This window comes from Cynoglossus semilaevis, chromosome 10, assembly GCF_000523025.1.
Source record: "Cynoglossus semilaevis isolate Cse_v1.0 chromosome 10, Cse_v1.0, whole genome shotgun sequence".
Taxonomy (NCBI): Eukaryota; Metazoa; Chordata; class Actinopteri; order Pleuronectiformes; family Cynoglossidae; genus Cynoglossus; species Cynoglossus semilaevis.
The window spans coordinates 7,073,750-7,095,250 of NC_024316.1; the positions used below are offsets into that span (position 1 = coordinate 7,073,750).

Sequence of the window (21,501 nt, forward strand, 5' to 3'; positions counted from 1 at the left end):
TTTATTCATGAGTTGTTGACGGTGTGCTTTGGTCAGATTTAGTCCATGTGAAACACGTTACAGGTGGAAAGGCAACTTTCCAACGTGAGGTTGGAACTGTCTTTGGTTTGGGCTTCGGTATTTATGGGGTCAATTCTAACACTGCATTGCTGTGTTTAAGGTTTATTTTTTATATATATTTCTTGCCTTCCCTTGGCTTTTTTTTTAAAACTTTTTAATTAATTTCTTTCCAAATTTACACCATACTTTTATTTTGCGTTGAAGTAGTTAGAGTTCAGATCAAATGTCATTAGAAAGCTGTTGTTTTTTTCATTAAATTAAGCAAATCTTTAGTTAAAATCTGGTTAAAGCTGGGTATCTGAATATGTTACTGCTCAACCTAAAACTTTTATGATGCACAAAATGAATTTGTATTTAAATGTGATATAATTCCAGTCTTCAGTGTCACAGCAGCAGCAGTTGGCCCTCAGATAGTTTTACATCATATGGTCTCGTCGGGCTTAAGTGGATTATACTGTATGGATTCTGTGTCTGCAAAAATGAGTTATGCATTTCCATGTGTGTGTGTGTGTGTCAGCCTCTGTATGTGTGTGTGTGTTCATTATGACTGGACTAATCCTCAGTGTTGTGCATAGGTTTTAAATCGCACATTTGACACCAGCAGCTGTGATTTCTCACCTTGAGTTCGCAAATATTTGTACATCCTTGTGTGGCTGGAGTGACGGGTGGTACAGTGGTGGGCACATGTGGACCTTCTCACATAACCTCAAACCTCAAAGTGTCCATGGTTACCGTCCACTTCATTTTTGTTTTCCCTCCAAATATGAACGCACTCACAACTGAAGTGGGGAAAAAACAAGCCGTCCCGGACACAGCATAGCATAGTTCAGTTCACACATGCAGTACAACATACATGTATGACTTACATACATACATACATACATAATATACAGTTCAGCTGGATAATAGCACCTGAGCAATATATACACTTCAGCTGGATAATAGCACCTGAGCAATAGCCAAAAAAACTGTTAATTACAATTTAGCTGATGACACTACTGTGTTTAAGTAATATTCCAAATAAATGATCCTAAAATAAATTCACACAAAAAAAATTACTTTAAGTTGGTTGGAAGACTGAACAAACTTTAGCCATGTGGTAGACACAAAAACAGTAATACAGTCCTGGAAATGATCTAGAGCATGGGGTTCCCAACCCCTGGTCCACAGACTGCTATTGGTACATGGGTAATACTGTACCTCCACCCCTGACCCTATGACTTCTGGGAATGGCCGCAGCCACGCCCTCAACCCTGAAAGGAAAGGGTGGGAAAAGATGAAGGAGTTTTACATAAGAACTATACGTAGTGACCTTAGCTGCACGTACTCATTACTAACTACTGTAGTGTAGCTGTACTCTTGTACATCAACAGGTATCAAACTGTCTGCTCCAGCTGCAGTCATGGTCATTTCACCTTCAGAGGATGAACAGTTTTCCGTGCACCAACAGCATGGCAGTTCCACAATGGTGTCCACAGTTGTGTCTGTGTCCACGAGCACATTCATGGACAGTATAATTGAGGCTTTAGGCTGGCTGTGGAGGCCGGAGCAGGCGGCTGAGTGGTGGGATTGTAGGGGTTTAAGAGCTCACAGAGTGCCGCGGCGTTCGTCTGCGGTTCGCTTTTGTGAAACGAGAGACCCCTGAAAGTTAGTATAAAGAAGGGTGTGAGGATGGGAGGGTGAGGGTGGGGGTGAGGGGGACTCAGCCTCAGAAGAGACCACCTCGTTTCCCGCAGTATCAGCCTCACAGGTGTGTGTGAACGACCGCTGGTGTGTGTGAGTGGGTGGGAGCGTGTCAAACCAATGACACACTGTATTGTAATCATGTATTGTGGTGACACGGCTGCTTCTCAAAGGTAAACACCACTGACAACAAACTGTAATGAAGCAGAATCGAGCCTGGAGAAGAAAGAATGGGAGGAGGAGGAGGAGGAGAGTGATCCAGGGAGGAAGACGTAAAGCACAGCACCAGGGGAGGAAATGCACTGCTTTGAACTGAGGATTTTTTTTTCTTAAATATTTGTTTGGGGTAATACAGTTCGTTTCCAGGGCAATTTCACCAAAGGGTTTGTGTTACTCTGGGCTTTCTCACCTTCATGCTGTACTTTATCTACGTTGGGGTCAGATAGACTTTTTAAATCAATTTGAAAATAAAGACTTTTGGCTAAATATTGACCAGACTTTCTGAGATAACTGACATCTGTCTGCTCACTGTTCACTGTAGGAGGTCCATCTTTAGCTTTGTCCCTGGCTATCAGTGGACAGCCTCTGTGTAAACACTAAGGCTAACAGTTAGCTTTGTTTTTGCTCAACTTTGGCTCATGGTTAACTTTTCGCCTGTCATTACTCCACCTGGTGATTTATATATATTTGTAGCTAACTGTGTCTTATTATCTAAGCTAACCCTTAATCAATGTGGCTATTTTGACTGGTCTAAGTTTTAAGAACTTTGTTTTTGATCATTTTTGATAGCTTCAAGGCCCTTGTACAATGGTCAGTATATATAATTATATAATTATATTATTATATATATTATAATAAAAAACTCACTGGAGTTTAATGAAACCCACAACCTGTGGTATGAAGCAGTAGACTTACAGGTAGTGTATGAGGAGGAGTAAGACAAGGAGGAGGAGGAGGAGGAAAGGAACCATAAACCCAGTACATTTGCATGTTGTTTCTCAACATTTTGCTATGGCAACACTAAACAACAGGCAATGACAGTATAGGTGCAATAAGACTGGACTCTGAATTCAACTCTGCACTAGTTGCTAGGTGAAGCCTTCTTTTACATTCCACATATTCACGCTGAACTCCTTCCATTCCATTTCACCTCCCACACCCTCCTGAGAGTCAAATTCCAGATTAAACCTTTTTCCCCCTTCAGTTCTTGACCAGCGTCTATCTGCAGGGGGAGACATTTTTGAGATAGTTCCCATAAATTATGAGTTATCAGCAGGCCAGCTGTTGCTATTGTACTGATATGAATACAGCTCTCTATGCCTGTCACAACGATTCTGCCTGTGAGTGTCGAGATGCTCGGACCATAACCGCGTCATACAAAGCTGCTTACACTCCCGTTTTTCTCCCCTCAGGCTTTTTCAACATGACAAAAAAAAATCTAAATAAGTATCCGCATGCAAATACTTCCTGTACCCTGCAGGCATCTTACTAGCCAGGTAGCTAATTACTGCTGGATTTTAAAGACATTTTAGGATGTATAAAATGTAAAGTATATGTGGCTCTGTGGATGGATTTAAATGGTCTCTGCTCTCCAGCAAACCGGTGCCAGTTTGAAATGTTTGTAGAATCTACTCATCTATCTTCAACTGCTTAATCCTTTTCAGGGTCATAGGGGAGCTTGAGCCATCCCAGCACTCACCCTGGACACTGCTCCAGTCCATCACAGAGCCACAAATAGAGGCAAAGAAATCGTTCAAACAATCACTGCAAATTCCTTTCCCCCACAGTCCAAAACATTCAGACTGGGGATTAGGTGAAATATTTCAGTTTAAATTGGCCATAGGTATAAGTAAAAGCCCTAACCACTGTTTCCACCGTCAGGTCTAAATCACTCTCACAGTTGGTCATTCATCTTCTCTCAGTAACGTTCTGCAATTCTTCTGGGATGGGATTTTTACCTCATTCTTTTTTACTTATGCCAAAATCGTCTGCATTTTATCATTTGTTCAGGGTCAGAGAGCAAATATCATAAAAGTTCTTATTATGAACATTGATCAGAAAAAAGAGCTATAGAAATGTACGATGTGCAGACAAAGAAGAGTTGACAAATAAAAAATAACCTGGCAGAAATGTCAAGTACTTTTTGGAACATTTGTCAGCTTGTGCACTTTGAAAGGATTAGTGGGAGATCAAATCAGAATCTGCTCAGGGCTCCACGATGACTGGAGCTGGCTCTGTGTCAGAGTTTAACCATTTACAGTTAAAGGCGGGGCTGCATTTACCCACAGTTCCACTCCATTTTGAATATTTTGAGTATTTTGCTAAAAGAAAATGGTAATATACTTAAAGAATCCCATTAGATATTTAAAATTGGCCTGTGGGCGCTACAGATGGTGTTCCTTGGAATTATTAACCATGGAAACACAGACACAATAGGTGGCAGTATGACTGCCCACAGAATGCAAGTTGCTATTAAAGCTCAAAGAAGAAGAAGAAGAAGAAGAAGAAAGGTGTCGCTTTGAAGCAAGGATATCTTTTAAGTCAGGATACACAGGATACACATAAGAAATAATAATAATGAAAACAAATAGACTGAGAAATTCATTTGGCTCTTGAATATAACATAATACAATATAATATAATATAATATAATTAGAATTGATGACAGTACAGGAAAAATTATTTCTCTCTTAACTTTACTTGAAATATAACTCGAGCATTGTTTCCCAAAGACTAGGTCGCGACCCTCAGTTGGGTCGCAAGATATATTTTTTGGGTCGTCTCGCATCATGTTTCCCAGGAGTTTATCAATAATGTTTATTGACTTAGGTTGCGAAGGTTTGCGACTTTTGAAATATGGGTCGCCAGAAAAAAAAGTTTGGGAAACACTGCATTAGAGGACTAGATGGGAGGTGGACTGGTCCAGTGGAGGACCCAGACCGGCCACCGGAGGGTTCTGGGTTCGATAACACCTCGTCCCCACTGTGTGGGCCGCCGCTGTGACACTGGTAAAGAATCAAACAGGAAGTGGTTCTCCTTCGTTAGAGAACATTAGCGTTAGAGAACTAAGAGTCTTTATACAGTCATATCATTTTAAAAGGGGCTAGGGTTTCTTCAGGGTTTCTGATGTGTCTTCTATAACTAAAACATGTTCTCACATGTTCTCCAACAGGCTTCGTCAGGTGTTGAGGTGTGGTTTGATTTACTTGATCAGGTTGTTCAACCATCAATACAGAAGAACTGTTTGAACTAAAGGAGGATGTGTAGAAAAATATTGTTATATTCATAAATAAAGATAGTTTTTTCAATTTTTTTGAACTTTTTTAGTCAGGATTGGGTATTTTACATGACATGCATGCAAACATATGGCTGTCCAACAGTAGCCTGGTCACACACGTGTCCATTTATGTGCTCTGATCTCCTCCTGTGCTTTATTGTCTATTCTCTTCTGAATATGAGTCACTATTATTATAATATATAATTACGATATATGATTTTTAGATGTTATATTCATATTTCTTCTTCAACGTAACAGTACATGAAACTAGTGTTTAGGAATAAAGACTTTTCAGGAAAAACGTTTTTGATGGTATAAGTTGACACTAATATTAATTCCTATGGGTTAATAAAAATTTCAACCTTTTTCAGGAATGATTCTGGCCCACAGGTGACACACGATTCAAATAAACAAACTGATAAAAATCAACGTTGACTTTTAAGAACTAAGAGTAGAAAGACTGCTCCGGGCTTTCAGCATTTTTGAGTCAGTTGAACCTAAGAATATTTTGGAGTTTCCACATCTCATTGTAATAAATCAACCCGAGCATTCAGTCGGAGAGGTTCTTGAGATCAAAAAAAGAAAAAAAGAAAAAAAAAGTGAATTTCTAACAGTACCTAGGCAGGTTGCGAAAGTTTCCCACCCTCCCCCTTACACACACACACACACGCACACACGCAGTGACACATTCCAGCGGGCGGAGTCAGTGTTTGTGAATGAGCCGTCGTGTTTCAGCCGAGGTTTGAAGCTCCTCACTCTCAGAGGAGGTTCAGTCACAGCAGGATCTCACAGACGCACAGAGAACACAGAGAAAAGTTTTTTCCCGATGGATTTCCTCACTGGACTAAGACCTTTATTATTCACCTATGTCCTCATTAACGGCATTCTCATCACACTGCAGACCAAAGAAGGTGAGCGTCTTCACTTTTATCTGAACTTTTCTCTGCACCTAACGCGGTGCGTTGGCGAAGGCGCAGCACGCGATCCACACTGCTGAAGCTGAACTTTGCCTCCAGGAAACCTTCTCCTTTTTATTGTCCGTCTCCCTGACAGCCACACTGTGGACAAGTGTATTTTCTCAGTGATAAAAAAAACCAAACAAACAAACAATGTCACTGCTTTCCCGTGTGTGTTTGTACTGATCAGCCGTCGTTGGGGTGTGAGTGGTAGGTGCGCTCAGCAGGCTCGTGTCTGTAACAGCAGCAGGTGAAACTGAACCTTATGAAAGTTCCACTTTACCAATGACTTTAATTTAAGAAAAATGTAATCTGTTGGACATTTACCCAGTAGCCCCCGTTGGGTGGGGGCAATTAAAGCCAGTGCGGTAATGAAGTTAAGTTCATAACTAGTTTCAGTGTTGGAAGAATAAAGTTAGACTTTAAACAGGACATTGTAACCTTTTCTCATGGGAAGCCAGATTCCATAATATAAAAATACACAAGAGCCAACTGCTGCTGCCCTGACTGTATGGCCTCACACTATAATTAAGTGGCACGCAATTGCACTGCGTTCTCCACAAAGTGAACCGAAAGTGCTTCTATTTAATTGGTGTAGAGAATCAATCCCAGCCGCTCACTTTTGGACAGATTTCTGCAAAACGTACAGCAGTTAAATCTGGGAGATTTAAAATGTGACTATTTACAATCATAGGTAAAATGTTCCAAACTTCTGCCTTTCTTGGCAGCATTTTTTAAAATTGGAAACACAGTAAAATTGTCCCTAAATATTAGTCATGGATGTATATACTATTATAAAGACCTTAAGAAAAATGAATCCTTCCGTGGGGGGCAGCGTTCTTAGGAGTGAGTTGGGAGCAACGGAATTTCTGGTGTGTTCATCCACCCCAGTCAGTGGGATTTGAACCTGCGATCTTCCTGTAAAAAGCCTGATTCTCTCACTACAGTACAGGCCACAGCAGGCCCTGAGAGTGTGAATACAATTAGTCAAAATAGAAGGAAAAAGTCCTAAAAAGCAGATTTATTTTTAGTTTACCTCAATTAATGTATTATTAACTTTTCAATAATAAAAAAAAACATTGTCCTAATGTCCAAAGTAACGATGATTAAAGTCTTGGTACGCATTAAATTAAAACAAAAAAACTGCCAATCACTAAAAGCAAAAAAAAGTAAATAATGAAACTAAAAACAAAGAAATAAAGTACAGCTATAAAATACACCACTGATAGCTGTGGACTTAGCAAACTCTAGTTGTAGCTAAAATATCTAAAAACAAAATGCTTGCAGTACACAACATAACTAACTACTAACCACATAAAAGAAGTAACATTATCGAACCCTGAATCCAGATTTTTTACACGCTGCAGTAACTTAATACTAATGGGTATGAATTAAGTTATTATAACAGACTCAGTTCCAGCTGCTGTGTCTGTTCAGACCCAGAGGTTTGACTTTTTCAACCAGTTAAAAAGTGTTTTATTTTAACCCCATGGAAAATGACATCATGTCAGGAGTCTTTAGTCTTTATCCCACCGTCATTTGTAAACACGTACAACAAATGTTTTCCAGAGATTTTCTTCTTATCTGTAAATGTTTATTCTCGTGATCTAATGATTACTTGTGTCTCTGCAGAGGTTCTCTTGGACATGAGGGCCACAGGAGGTGAACTGGGCTGGTTGACATGGCCCCTGGATCAGGGTGACAAGCTTGGGGTGAGTTGCTCCGTTCCCTCCTCCTCCTCCTTCTCCTCCTCCTCACTCCTTCTCCAAACTCCAGCTCCCACTGTTTCTCCTGGAATTTGCCTGAGGATAAACATGTTACGGGAAATTCTCAGTATGGATAAACTGACAGTCTGTTGCAGACAATATTTGAACGTTTGACGTTTACATTTGTCTGCACTCTGGCCCTGGTGTGTGTACACACACACACACACACACACACACACACCACAGGTTTCTATAAAACCCGGCTGGTTGAAACCTAATGTTTGCTCTGGTGCATGGACGTGAGAAGGTCCTGTACGTCTTCCCTTTCAGGAGCTGTTGCCTGCAGAGCATGTCTGGGCTACACCAAATTTTCAGCAGACAGAATAGCTGCTAGCACTGAACTGGAAATTCTTGTGGCTTCTTGTGGTTTTAAGGCTTCAGCTCCAGAATTGTATGTTAGAAGGCAATTAACTTTTAAAGTTTGCAGCATGTGGTAGCTCTTTTTAAAAGTGTTTTCAGGGGCGGTAATCAGCCTTTCCTTTAAAAAAATGTCCGTGTTCAACACATTACCTTAATACACCCACATACTTTTGGCCAAATATTTGCGAGTGCAGTGGAGTTTTGTGTGTTATTGTCTATTTTGCGGTTTCAGAGAAACTGACCAGTGAGGCTCATGCAAATCTGGAGTAAATAGCCTCATTTCATGTGCTGATGACTCTTAGGCATGTGCTGATGTGCCGTTTACCGTGGTTCCTTCTCAAATAGGTTTGACTGGTTATCTTTGAGAATCAGGTTCCCCTTCCGCTTCATTTGCTCCCATGCACCCAAGTTTGCTGGAAAAGTTATTTGTGGTGACGTATGGTCATGTAACGAGCAGCACCTTTGACAATTATTATTTTAAGTTTTACAGGCCCCTCGTAAAGAAATGTTCACCAGCTGTTTAATAGAGCTGGGGGCCCTGCTGCTGTCCATCAACTTATAAACAGAGCCACACACTCAGCCAACAAAGCACATTTCTTTAATTAATAACACAGTGGCTGCGAGTACAGAGCAAACCACAGGCATTGGCCGTGTGGGGGGGCAGTTGTTCTTCAAGAGCCAAGGTCATGTTGTAACATTCTGTCAAGTTTCTTAAGACACATTTTTTGGCATTGTTTAGTGTGAGCAGAAGCAGCAGCAGAGTTTTGGGACAGATGCCAACAGTAGCGAAAGCATGTGAAAGATTTGGAAATAATTTGGTATTTTTGCAATCTCAGAAATGCTTCTCACACTCACGTGTATGTAGCATTAACGGCACACACATCTATGTAAACACTGTGTGTGACTGTCACCAAAACCATGAAGGATGTGTAGTATTTAATGTATGTGTGTGTTTTTTAAAGATCGTATCAAATGTACAAAGCAACAAAGGTTAAGAAACAACCTAATAGCGTACATTGCTTAATAAGCTCTAACGTGTCACGTAGAAATGACTAAACACTGCCAAACTGAGAGGAGCCATAATTCTACCCTCTGAGGAAAATTCATTATCCTCCAACCTGGTTGTTATTCAGTTGGACTTTTTAATGCTTGGAAACGTGATAGTTTAATTCCCACTTTAAACATAAAGTCATTGAGACCTTATTAAATGTCACTTTTATTTCTACCTGGGTTAGAGCTTTGGACTAGGGGGTTCCACAGGGATTCATGTTCATACCACTAAACTTGTTTTCTCTGTTTTTTTTCTCTTTTACAGTGGGAGGTGGTCCAGAGGACTCTGAACGGCTCCCAGTTCTACACCTACTCTGTGTGCAATGTTGGCGAACGTGAGCAGGACAACTGGTTGCGTACGACCTTTATTCAGAGGCACCCGTCGGCTTCGAGGGTTTTCGTAGAAATCCAGTTTATTGTACGCGATTGCAACTCCTTTGACGGTGCCTCACTGACCTGCAAGGAAACCTTCAACCTCTTTACGTCAGAGTCGGACGCAGATGTAGGGACGACCTTCCGCAAAAGCCAGTTTAGAAAAGTGGCCACAATAGCGCCCGATGAAATCACCAGGAGGAATGAAGTGCGGATCAACACAGAAACAAGAGTGGTTGAAAACCTGTCTAGAAAAGGCTTCTACTTGGCCTTTCAAGACATTGGTGCGTGTGTTGCCCTTCTATCTGCCAGGGTCTACTACAAAACCTGCCCAGCCACTGTGAAGAGCCTTGCGTCATTTCCTGAGACTGTGGCTGGAGGTGAAAACCAGGCCCTAAGGGAGGTGAGCGGGGTTTGCGTGGAAAATGCAGTAAGTGAGGAGCTGCCTCGAATCTACTGCACCGTGGATGGAGAGTGGGTGGTACAAGTCGGACAGTGCCAATGTAAACCAGGTTATGAAGAAGTCCAAGACGCCTGTCAAGGTAAGAGCCTGTCCTTGAGTTCTCCTTGAAAAGTCTTTTACTATTTCATCTGTAGTTCAACAGCTCAGGCCACACAGTTCCCATGAGAAGATCTCCTTTTTAGAAAGACCATTTGTCACTGGTCACGTTTTTTTCTCAGTGTACCTTTAATCTAATTGTCGAAGGTTGTAAAACAAGCCTGAATGGCAGTTGTGGATATTTATCATAGGTGTTATTATCATAGTTGAGTGGAATTCTGCCCTTGGCTGACACAGCCTCTCTGCAATGGAAGGAATGCTCAGGCCGACTTGAGCAAGTCACAGCACCATCCCTGACCTTAAACCGATACCTAGAAAATTAGAAAATGTGCTTCTGGGTATCAGAAGCACATTTTAATTTTGTCAACTCAGTGGAAAACTGTGTACAAGAACAAATAACTTGTGCCATGAAATTAAGTCAAAGCCTAATTAATGTTTTTTTCTGTTTGAGGTTGTAAAAAAACATGTAATTAAATTCCCTTTGTCATGAATGTCATTAAAGGTTAGTCCTTGGCCCAGACTAGGTGGAATGCTTTAGCCAAGAATGTCTGCCTATATCTAAGTAATACCAGACAGCACGGACAATATGCACACCATGGAAACAAGAAAAGAAAAATAGTCTTAGTAATGTGAAAGAGAGTATGCTTTGTAAACTTGGTTTTATTAATTTTTAACGATTATACACTACATACAGTATAGGCTTGTTTTATTTATTTTGGCTAAGCAAATCAGCCATATTCTTTTAAATGTCTATAAACTAATGATACACTCATTTGTATTGAAAAAATGGGACTGCCGTAGGGTCTATCTCAATTAGATTACATTTTGGTCTACGATACATGGGTAAAAAACATATAAATGGACCAAGGGGTCTGTGCTCAGTGTGCAGCCCATGCTGAAGTTTTGTTCGACACATCCACGGCAGTTTCACTCTGGTTCATTCTCTGTCATTGATCTTCATTACTTCTTTTTTACTATGAACATGTGTTGGCCATTTTAAACTTCTCCTTTTTTGAACAAATGGGTTCTTGGCTGCTAACTGTCCCTGAAGACCATTCTTGATTAAGCTTTTTTGGGACTGTACTAAAGTCAAACTTGGCTCCACCTCAATGAAGCTGCCAGATGCTGATCCAGGTCCTTACTGCTCCTTAGACTCTCTTTTTTTGGGTCTAGACTTTGCCAGATCTTAACATTTCTTCAACATCACTCACAAAAAGTCAATGCAGAAACCTTGATTTCTGTGTTGTTGCCATTTCATATTAGCCATATAATATTAGCCATTTCCGCTAATATTTACCCAACACATGTATATTGGAATTGTTCCATAGAATCCTGTGGAAACACTCCACCTTTTACAACACCTTGTTTCATAACTTACAGCCTGTTGCATCAGGCCACTTCCTGCTCTCCCATTATCTTCTGTTCTTTGACCTTGTGTGGATATGGGTGTGCTGCGCAGTCAGGCCATCACTCAGAGCTTCTTACTTTGTAGTTTGTAGCACAGTTGTATTTAAGCCCTGCAAAAAAAGTCTCTCATTGTTGTGGCAAGGGCTGTCAGTGTGACTGAGAATGATGAAAGAGTCTGGGCGGCTACTGTACTGTGATGGATTAGCATCTTAAACACTGCTATGCTGGGGAGACAGGGGGAGGAGGGGAGGCGAGATGAAGCCTCTGAGCCTCATGGACTTTGTTCATCTGAAGCATCACAGGGAGCTGAGGCCCCCCCTTCGTGTGATGGAACATGCCGACTCCGTGTTTTCCCCGTGCATCTCTGCCTGTTCTCCTCTGTCTGCTGAGCTCTGGCTCTGGGCTGGGTGGTGTGACTCTGAGTGCGAAGCACATTTGAACATAGAACACCAACTGGCATGCAAGGGCCTGTTCAGATCTGCTCCAATACTGCAGCACCGAAAGACACCAATCAGTGCTAAATGCTCCTCCTCAGTTTGGGGGTGGTAATACATGCACACACTTCTGCACAATAGAAGTGAACAACCAACATTTCTGTCACTCCACAGACTTCAGGTTTAGAGGGATTTCAAGACTTTACTGAATATAGAAACTGGTTTTCTCTCTCTGTTCTTTCCTGTTGACTTTATTTGTCATTGGCCTCATGTCAGTATAGTGGTCTCCCCCCTGCATTTTAATATGTTAATAATCATGGGGTTATTGTAATTAAAGTTGCTTCTTAAAAATATTTAGGATCAGGTGTTCAACCTTCAAAATTCAAATTTTTAACCACACTTAAATGGAAATATTTTAAAACGTTTGATGCCCAAAAAAAGGTTATCAGTGCCGGGTCACCTGATCTTTCCCAAAACCTGAATTTGAATGCACCTGGATCTTTGGAATTCTGCGACTAAGAGATATTTTATAAATTTCCCCTAATCTTGAAATCTTAATTCAGTGTTCAGGTTCAACATGAGAACATAAAACTGAAAAAAAGTTAAATTGGTATTGACAAGACACTGTCCAAAGTCAGACTTTGGTGCTTGTGGCTGAGTTTGGTAATTACAGCTGGAAAACCACATGGAGTCCACGTACAGTTGATCTGCTCTCTTATTCAGTTTCCCTCCAACAGGCGGATAAAAGTGATGAAGTCTTCTGTCAGTACAGCATTCTAAGCTGTGGGAAAGTGCCAGGTAAGAGGGAGAGGGAGGAGGAAGAGGAGAAGAGCAGGATGGAATGAGAGAAATGTCATACAAAGGGAGAAACTGAGGTGGTGTTTAGTGGAGTGGTGTGATTTTTTTTCTTTAACAGAGAGAAAGAGGTGAGGAATGGAATGTAAAGGTAGAAGAACAATGAAGAGCTGTGTTTTGCTTCCAGGCTGGAGGAGCCCACCTCCACCTCTGCTTCCAACCCCCGCCTCCTCCTCCTCCTTCTGTCCTGTTCATTCGGTACATTCCTGATGAGTTTGCCGAGCAGGAGCCTCCCAACATTACTCCAGACCTGTGGAATTCCCATGGGAGGAAGAGTAGCTCCAGATAACTCACCCTAAATTTACCCAGAAAAGCCTTCTGCCTCCCGACTTTCCAAAATTACTGTCAGGACGTAGGCTGACGGCAGCGCAGAGACTGGTTTCGGCAGTTGCGGATGAAGGTGGCCCTAAAATGAATCATAAGGTTGCAGCGCGAGGTCGAGGGGAACAGCTCAGAGCGGCTTTAAATGAAATCTAACGCAGACCCACAGTTAATCATTCCCTCCACCTTTTTTCCTGTTCAGAGTGCTGTTAAAGGAATAACCACAAAACTTCAATTGTGGTCTAGGTTTTTTTCCTTATGTGGGTGAAAGGTTTCCGTGTTCAGTGTTGTGATTGCTCACTTTTATGGCCGCTCAGCCCCTAAGGCCCTGTTAATGTAAAAATGTGTGACTTTTCCTGGCTTTTGTCTACGGTCTCGTCATCATCGCTCTGTTGTTTCTGTCTTTGAGATCACTCGCCCGTCAAACTGTGATTTCTTTTCGCCCATTGAGGTATCTGTAGGTTACTCTTCTGCAGAGTGCCCAGGACTTGGTTTGGACAAACAAACTCCGAAGATAGAAACTTGCTCACTTACTCGCAGACCTACATGAGCGTGCAGAGCAGCAAACCTAAAAAGCTTTTATAAAGTGACTGTTAATCATAAGCAGCCGGGAGAGGAAGAAGCCCTTATCGGGCCATTACAGACTTCTGTACAGCAGAATTATCTGTGCTCTCAAAACACATTAACATCAACTGTAAAACCCAGCTAAAACAGACTAAAGCACCTGGAAAACTGCCCCCAGGATTTATGTTTACGGCCATGATCCTAGTCAGACCGATGAAGGCTGTCTTTGTTATTTCTTCTATTAATCATTTTTATGTTTGGAGTCTTTGAATGGGTATTTATTTTTCCTCCCTCGCCCACCTCACAGACTTAATTAGCAATAAATCTTTTTTTTTCTCTGGGTTCGTAGATCCTGATGGAATACAGATGATGGCCAACTTTGTATTTTTTGTCAGTTGAAATACGCAAAGATCAAGTCAAATCCATCATCGTCACAACGTCTGTAAATAAAAATCCTGTCTCGGAATGATCATAAACATGTTAATGTTGCAGTAATTCACTGGTGTATTCACTTTATTGTGTTAGTGTGGTGAGTGCCATAAACGCGTGGTGACATGCAGTATAAACTGTGTACTGTACATAAGGGGAATCTAAATTTAACACAACTACACAGCAGCATTGTTCTCTAATTTAAGGGAGTGTCAAAAATACTAGATTTAAGCTTGTTCTTGATTTATTCCAAATTCAGCATGTTTTACACTAAAGAGTTACCAATAATTAGTAATTACAGCTATGGTAAATGCAGCAATGTAAAAAGGTTTTAATTACTACAATCTCATAATTTATCTGAGTAGAATTACTGGGATAAATGTAATTTATTTTCATAAACAAATATAAATGCATGAAATAAATTAAATTGATTAAAGTATGAAGAAGTGGTAATACATCATAAATGTAAGATAATTAGGTATTATAAACTATTTAAAATGTTTGTATGCATTTTATATACTTATAAATTAAAAATTAAAATGTTTAGAGCACATGTGTATATTTAGGGTTTTGTAAATATATTTTACTTTTTCTAGTTTAAAGACAATGTGTCTAATTTTTACATTGTTGATCCACACAAGAACATTTTCACTAAATTAAACTATATTAACATGTTTATCAACTTAAAAGATTTAAAAATATAGGGCATATAGGGCAGACATAAAGTTATTCATAATGTATCTAAAAAACATTTAATGTTGTGTTTTGACCTAAAAGTATTTACATGTCAAGCTGTACTTAAATGAATGTACCTGTACAGATGCTTGAACACTTCTTTGAACAGTGCGTTCACATTAAGTGTACAAACAGGTAGAGACTCATCTAGACAGGTTTACACTCTCTTTAAATCCATTTGTTTTTCCATGACTCACGTGTAAATTATAACACAGGCTAAACAAGGACGATTCCCCGGGTTTTTACTGCAGCAGCACAGTTGGAGTGGTGTTTAAGGCAGACACGTACTCAGAATAATATACCGTGTTCTCTATATATATTCCTTTGTTATTTTTACAGTATATTATTTCCAATAATGTGATTGTTTTCTTAGCTCTGGCAGCAGCGCCACAGATTTCCACCCGTGACTCAGTGTTGACACTAAGAGTTTTCCTCCCTTTGCTTATCACGCCCTTCCTTACCCATAATCCTCCCTGGCACAATCAAACCACACAGTGTAGTGTGTGTCACCACCAGAAAGGACAGCGGGCCGCCGTGCCTCCACGCTCAGCCTTGTGTTTAACTGCCCCGGTCCACACATCATCAACTACCTCAACAAATATGACTTAATCCCACACTGTACTTTCCACAGGGCTGTATTTTTACAAACACACAGTAGACACGACTGTGGAATATCTGGGACTGCCGAGGGCAGTTATGGTGTCTTGGGGTAAAATGGCGTCTTGGTGGAACAACTGTCCATTAAGGTTCCAGTAAAGTTATTATTCCGTTGGCCAGAGAAGTTCCAGTAAACTATTTTCAGTCTGCCCTCTTTCGCCCTCTCTCTCTCTCTCTCTCTCTCTCTCTCTCTCTCTCTCTGTCTCTCTCTGTCTCTCTCCCCCTACATGTCCATCTCTCCCAGGCCATCCTGGGCTGATGTTACAAACAGTTTGGTAGAGCTGTGTGACTGTACTGCGCTGTGGTGAGTGATTTGTATGGGTAGTAATTGACTTGGGTGTGTTTGTGCTTTTCAAGTGAGGTAACTACTGGTTCTGCTTACTATTTTGCCTTTGTATAGTCTCTCTCTCTCTCTCTCCCCCTCTCTCTCTCTACCCTCTCTTTACGTCCATGTTTCCTAAACTTCTCATAAGGGGAAAAGCATTTAAAAAAAATCTATTTTCTACACAAACCATTTTGTGCTTTTTCCATAATGTCCCCTGCCTTTGGTGGTGTTGGATTTGTGCTCATTTTCTAAATGGATGATAAAGATAAGCAGAAAAGACAGCAGAAAAGTCAATTACTTTTAACGGGCCACTAAAGATGTATGGTGGTGAGTTCATCAGCAGAGACACAGCAGGAAGAAATCTAGTCAAAGTCGAACGTTTTTGGTTTTTGTTTTCAGATACCTTATAAGTTAGGAATCTTGAACATTTTTTTAGATTAGAGTTTACATTTTAAAGCATTGAGGGAAACCTTTAATACTACAATGTTGTATAATTAAACATTTTTCTTATCTTTACAATAGCTCGAACCTCTGTTTGTGACCATGTTGACCTGTTGTTCAGCTTTAATTAACTTCTCTACAAAGTGCAGTTTGCAGTGCCCCCTGTAGAGGAGGAAAGGGAAACTACACCCCTCATTTTCTTCAAACAGAAGAATTGTATGCACTCTGAGTTGAAATAAAATCCAGAAGTTAGTAATTGTATTGGGCAACCAAAGTAAACTTTTGTGACCAATCGCTGGGTCACTACCCACTCTTTAGCAACAACTGCTCTCCTCCCCCTGCTTCTCCTCCCTTCCTCAGAGGTCCCTAAAGACACTTTCTGTTTGAGGCTCAATTTTCTGCCTTTTGTCTTGTATTTGTTTGATTTTCTCTTATCTCAAACATATAAACTCCCATGAACATTTTCCAGTCCCTAATTTGAATCTACCCCAGAGATACACACTGGTGCACTGGGGCTGACCAAGTGAAAACAAACACGCGTTGTGTTCTTGTTGTCTGTAAAAGCACAGGGTTTGTTATTTTTGGCCATATTTTTGGCGTAGGTCAGGATTATGACAGTGGTGGAGTTCAGACATCCCGTTTCACATGGCCCTGCTCTAACTATTTAGACCGTACACAGGTCCTACCTTGACGTTCTGATGAATACTCTGCCCCAAATCCAAAGATCAACACCAGTGTGTGGTGGTTTGGGAAAGTTTTAGTGTTGATCCAAACTCATTTTCTCTTTAGTGATAAGTCATCTTAAAATTTTAATCCAATCCCTGTTCATAATGTGAGGCTTCTTTCATCAAAAGGCTTTTACCTGAACTTTCTTTTCAAAGGATTTAGGCAGTCCTTTATTCTTAATGATCCCATTTTGTCGCTGTAATTATTTCTGGAAACAGGATCCAAATGTATTTGATCTTTGGATTCATCAATTGAAAATTTGAGCTTTCATCCAGAGTCCATTCATATGAATTCATGTATACGTCAGTATTAACTATTTTGATTCTTGTCGTTTCTTGTACTGTTCATAAGCTTTTGACCTACACAAGGGTCCAAGGATTATTTATCGAATTTCTTTCTCATATTGTTTTGACCAGAGGGTCTGATTTCAACAGGGAACAATAATGACTTGACTCTATAGTCTGTAGAAGCTGTTGTTCCTGAGGAAGTTCTATTTTTATTACAGCACGCAGCTCATGTGTTTCCTGGTAACGTTCTAGGAAAAGAGACAACAAACCTCAAGATGACCTTAGGTTTGTGCACAATACTGAATGGGTAAATAAGAATGAAGACAAAACGAAAACACTGCAAAGTTTCAACTGTGTTGGCTTAGAGTGGTAACTGGGTTCATTTGCGCCGCAGTTAATGCACACTTACACAAGAAAGGGGAAATGGAAGCTTTCCTTTTCTATCGTTGTTGGATTTTTGGGTTTCGATTGCTGTTCTTGGAAACAAGTCTTAGGGAAACACAGTAGAAGTGTGTCGTTAGGATGTAAATCTGTCAGTACCTGGAGCCAACTGGTTCCTCACCCCTTACCCCGTCCACCCCCACCCTTTTTAAAACCAAGGACTTGTTTAATTTTTAACTTATCTGATGTGAAGTATACAAAAGAAGGTGAACACAGCACCACACCTCAGCATCTCAGGGATTTGATTAAGATGGCTTAGGGTGGATTTCACATAATGGCATCATCTCGCTCTGACGAACTAATCCCCACATGAAATTTTCTGCTCCAATACCCTGAGCTCATGATCTCTGTGGCTGCTATCAGAAATGTGGAATAAAGGGCGGCAAGTCACCAACTGATCGGACAGCGCTGATCGTTAACATGCAAGGGCTGGAAAATAAGCTTCTCTTTTTTCTGCTCAGCTCTGGAAATCCACCATGATTACTAAGAGTTTGTGGGGTTCTCAGATCTCACGCCAAAGTAACGTCTGCCCAGCAGGCTGAACGTAAGGGAGTTGGTTAGATAATGGGCGGACGCCAAAGGTACTTTCATGCGGTGTCATGCTTTCGTCTTGTTGGGTCACGTTTTTAGTGAACAGAACACTGGCAATTACTGCGATGGAGATGACAGTAAATGTAGGGAAGATGAGATGAGGAAGCCTCTACGGCTCTTTAGCATGAGCATTCGTCCTGTTGTGGTCTCAAAACGGCGATGAGTCTAATGGATGAGACTTGGAGGTGTCAGAGTCTGCTAACAACAGTCGATTTCGGCTGAAATAAGATGAATGTTGCCATCTGATGCATTTCACACCGAACTTGACACTATTTTCTCCTGGATGGTTGATAGTGGAGATTGACGTGGTAGTTTGTATCCTGAGAGCGTGTTTCTGTTGGCAGTCACGGCAGCCAAGTGCACATTCATACACATTAAGCCTTAAAGCTGTAGTGTGTGATTTTCGGTCACTTTTATTGGTGTTATCTTTTCTGCAGCTCTGTGACCACAGGAGATGTTATTTTATCTGCATTCTTCCTTCATCTTTAACAGCCCTTGTCGAGCAACACTATCCGACAACAGAGGGGCGTTTGTGTGTTTTTAGAAGAAACACAAGTGTTTATCCCATCAAACTGCTGAGCGCACAGTTTTTCAGCAGTAAAATCCACTTGTAGAAACTTCTTGGTGTTTTCAGGCGTTTTCCAACCAGTTTGAAGCCACCATAGATAACTTATGCATATAACTTCAAAACCCTTTGATACAGAGAGGCTAACAGACTAGAATAAACTACTTTTCAATGGTTTTCATGTACTATGGTCAATACTTACACACTCCAGCTTTTATTCATTTGTGACACATTAGCCGTTAGCAATATAACTTGAAATGATTACATACATAAATAGATAGGATTAATTAAACTGTACAACATCACTGCTTGGTATATTAGAAAAGTATGCTACTGGGTGTTTTGTATTGAAGGTATAATTGTCTTTTTGGGCTGTTGTTTATTTATATTTAATATATTTTATATTTATGTTTTATTTAAGTCCACTTTGAGTTTGATAGAAAATTCTATATGTGCTATAAACGCACCTCAAAATATGAATATACCAAGTAAAATATAAAGGACCAAAAAACTATTATTTATTTTGTCTGAGTTTGTGTTTAAATGCTTTACTTTCTGAATGCTCACCATTTGTCACATAGTTGAGCCTCAGCAGTTTTTGTGCTGTGTAGCACATGTGTCGGTTGTGGTTGGGAAGTTGGGACATATTTCCTCCTGATGACATTCCTGAGCTTGGAGTCTTGACTCTATCTATATTTGTGTGTGTGTGTGTTTGTGAATCTGTGGTGGTTGCAGGGGAATCCAGGGCAGTGTTCATCGCATTGTTTTGTACTGCTGTCGTTGCTGTGAGGTCAGCACTTTTCTTCCACCGTGTCAATCAGCAGCCCCCACCACCACTGCCACCTCCACCCATACCACCCACCCTTCACTGCTCACAGGACTAGCACACAGCGGAAACCGGAGGTCACCTAATCCCTCGATGACTCCCCAACCCACTGGCTCAGGGCTTTCTATTGTCACTCTATGCTGAGCAGCGCCGTGCAGCCGCTCTCCATGTTGTCGTCTGGCCTTATAACTTCTTTGGTTTATTGCTGCATTTGGTCCCATTTTGGCCCCTTTCCCTATGCAGGAAGTGGACTGACTTCCAGTCTGTGGCCTGTTGGCTCAGTGTGCCATAGTAAAATAGTGTTGTATTTCCCACCTGGCTGTCTGGACTTGACCAGCAATATGAAGAAACGTGACCGGACGACCATGACTGTGGTCCTGCTCTGGCCTCTGGAAACCTCTGTGCCAGCCTGGATTTGCTTCTTCGGTGTGTCTGCTTTATTTCATTTTACAAAAAAAAAGTTAGACACATGTTGTGACTGACTTGACTCCACGTTTGACTCCCAGTCTGGCTAGTCTGAGTGGACAGAGAAAGTGAAAGGAGAACAGGAATCAAGGAATTTATTATGTGGGTTAACAACCCCAGATGAAAGCCTGAGTACAATTGTAAAACAGATGTAATGCCCTTACAGCTGCTCCATTGGTCAGCTAATCCTTTTGACTAATGCACCCCCCCAAACTCCCCCACCCTCACAGGCACACACTTTCATCAAGCCCTACACCTTTACTGCTTACTCCTCCGCCCCCTCCCCTCCTCTACCTCTGTGACCCCTGCTCATGTTACCGGCTCACCTCCCCCATCAGAGACCCCCTTTGTTCCACAACCAATCCATCTCCCCCAAAATGCTAATGACATGTTGTCACCCTGCATACAAACAAAATGACATGACATATTGCAATTACGGGTCTGACCAGGTCATGGAGGAAAAGAGGGAGTTGTGGGGGAGGAGAAGTGAAGTAGGTGAAGGTACAGACAAAGAAACGACTGAACTACAGATACAGATGGAGGCTCAGGGAGATCACAGAAGTAGCTAAAGCATCAAACTTTAACACACACTTTTATTCCCACCAGTTTAAAGCAGTTTCAATGTTTTTTGACTGTTTTTTTTTCATTTTCATTTTGTGAATATATTTTAGTGTTGTCCCTGTTGCTGTAGCTGTATTTCCTCCTGCTACAGCTGTAATGTTTTTTTCTAATGGAGTTCATCCAGGTCAAAAAACCCTGGATACATTTAATTCAATTAGTGAATGTATGGATTGTATTAATTGCTTTATTTTTTTCTACTGATCCAAAACTAAAGTTTGGCCTCTGCTTTTAACCTATCCATGAAGCTGGTTAAATGGACTAGTTTTATTGGGGTACACGGATACTGTTTCTTGTTGTATTTACACACTGCATTCCTACATTGTTACATGTTACCTTAATAAAGTTGACATGTCAACTAAAAACAGCCATGTAAAAGGCTGAACAATGAAGAATGAAGAAGAAGGCACAGTATTCAATGTAAAACATCCCCAGACCTGGCTGTAAACACAGCTCTAACATACTGCCGTGATTTAATGTGAATTTCTTTTCCCGTTTGTTTTCATTGTTCTCATCATACTTAAGACTTGTTCACCGAAACAAGCTGCCGACTGCTCCTACAATCTTCCTCCCTCCTCTTCTTCCTGCTCCACGCTGTGAGCATGTGTTTGTTTTACTTGGCCACTGACTCCATGTAAGCCATGCACAGTTTACCTCCCATCTACCCTGAGGCAGACATGACCTTCTGTTTTTTAGAAGCCCAGTGCCGGACTTTATTGTGGGAAGGGGTC

General features: G+C 41.0%; 1 protein-coding gene across 5 annotated transcripts in view; it reads left to right on the forward strand.

Moving 5' to 3' along the window:
- epha2b (eph receptor A2 b) overlaps nucleotides 1–21,501 on the forward strand; it is a 50,928-nt gene that overhangs the window by 14,916 nt on the left and 14,511 nt on the right. For 2 of the 5 annotated variants that reach the window (XM_017036237.2, XM_017036238.2), the window contains exons 1-3: nucleotides 5,415–5,931; nucleotides 7,609–7,688; nucleotides 9,418–10,066. In XM_017036237.2, the coding sequence (XP_016891726.1) occupies nucleotides 5,847–5,931; nucleotides 7,609–7,688; nucleotides 9,418–10,066 (814 nt within the window). In that variant the 5' untranslated portion in view covers nucleotides 5,415–5,846. Of the gene's footprint in view, nucleotides 1–5,414; nucleotides 5,932–7,608; nucleotides 7,689–9,417; nucleotides 10,067–21,501 lie in introns of those variants that run through there. The other 3 variants (XM_008318446.2, XM_008318447.2, XM_025059430.1) reach the window with 2 other exon arrangements.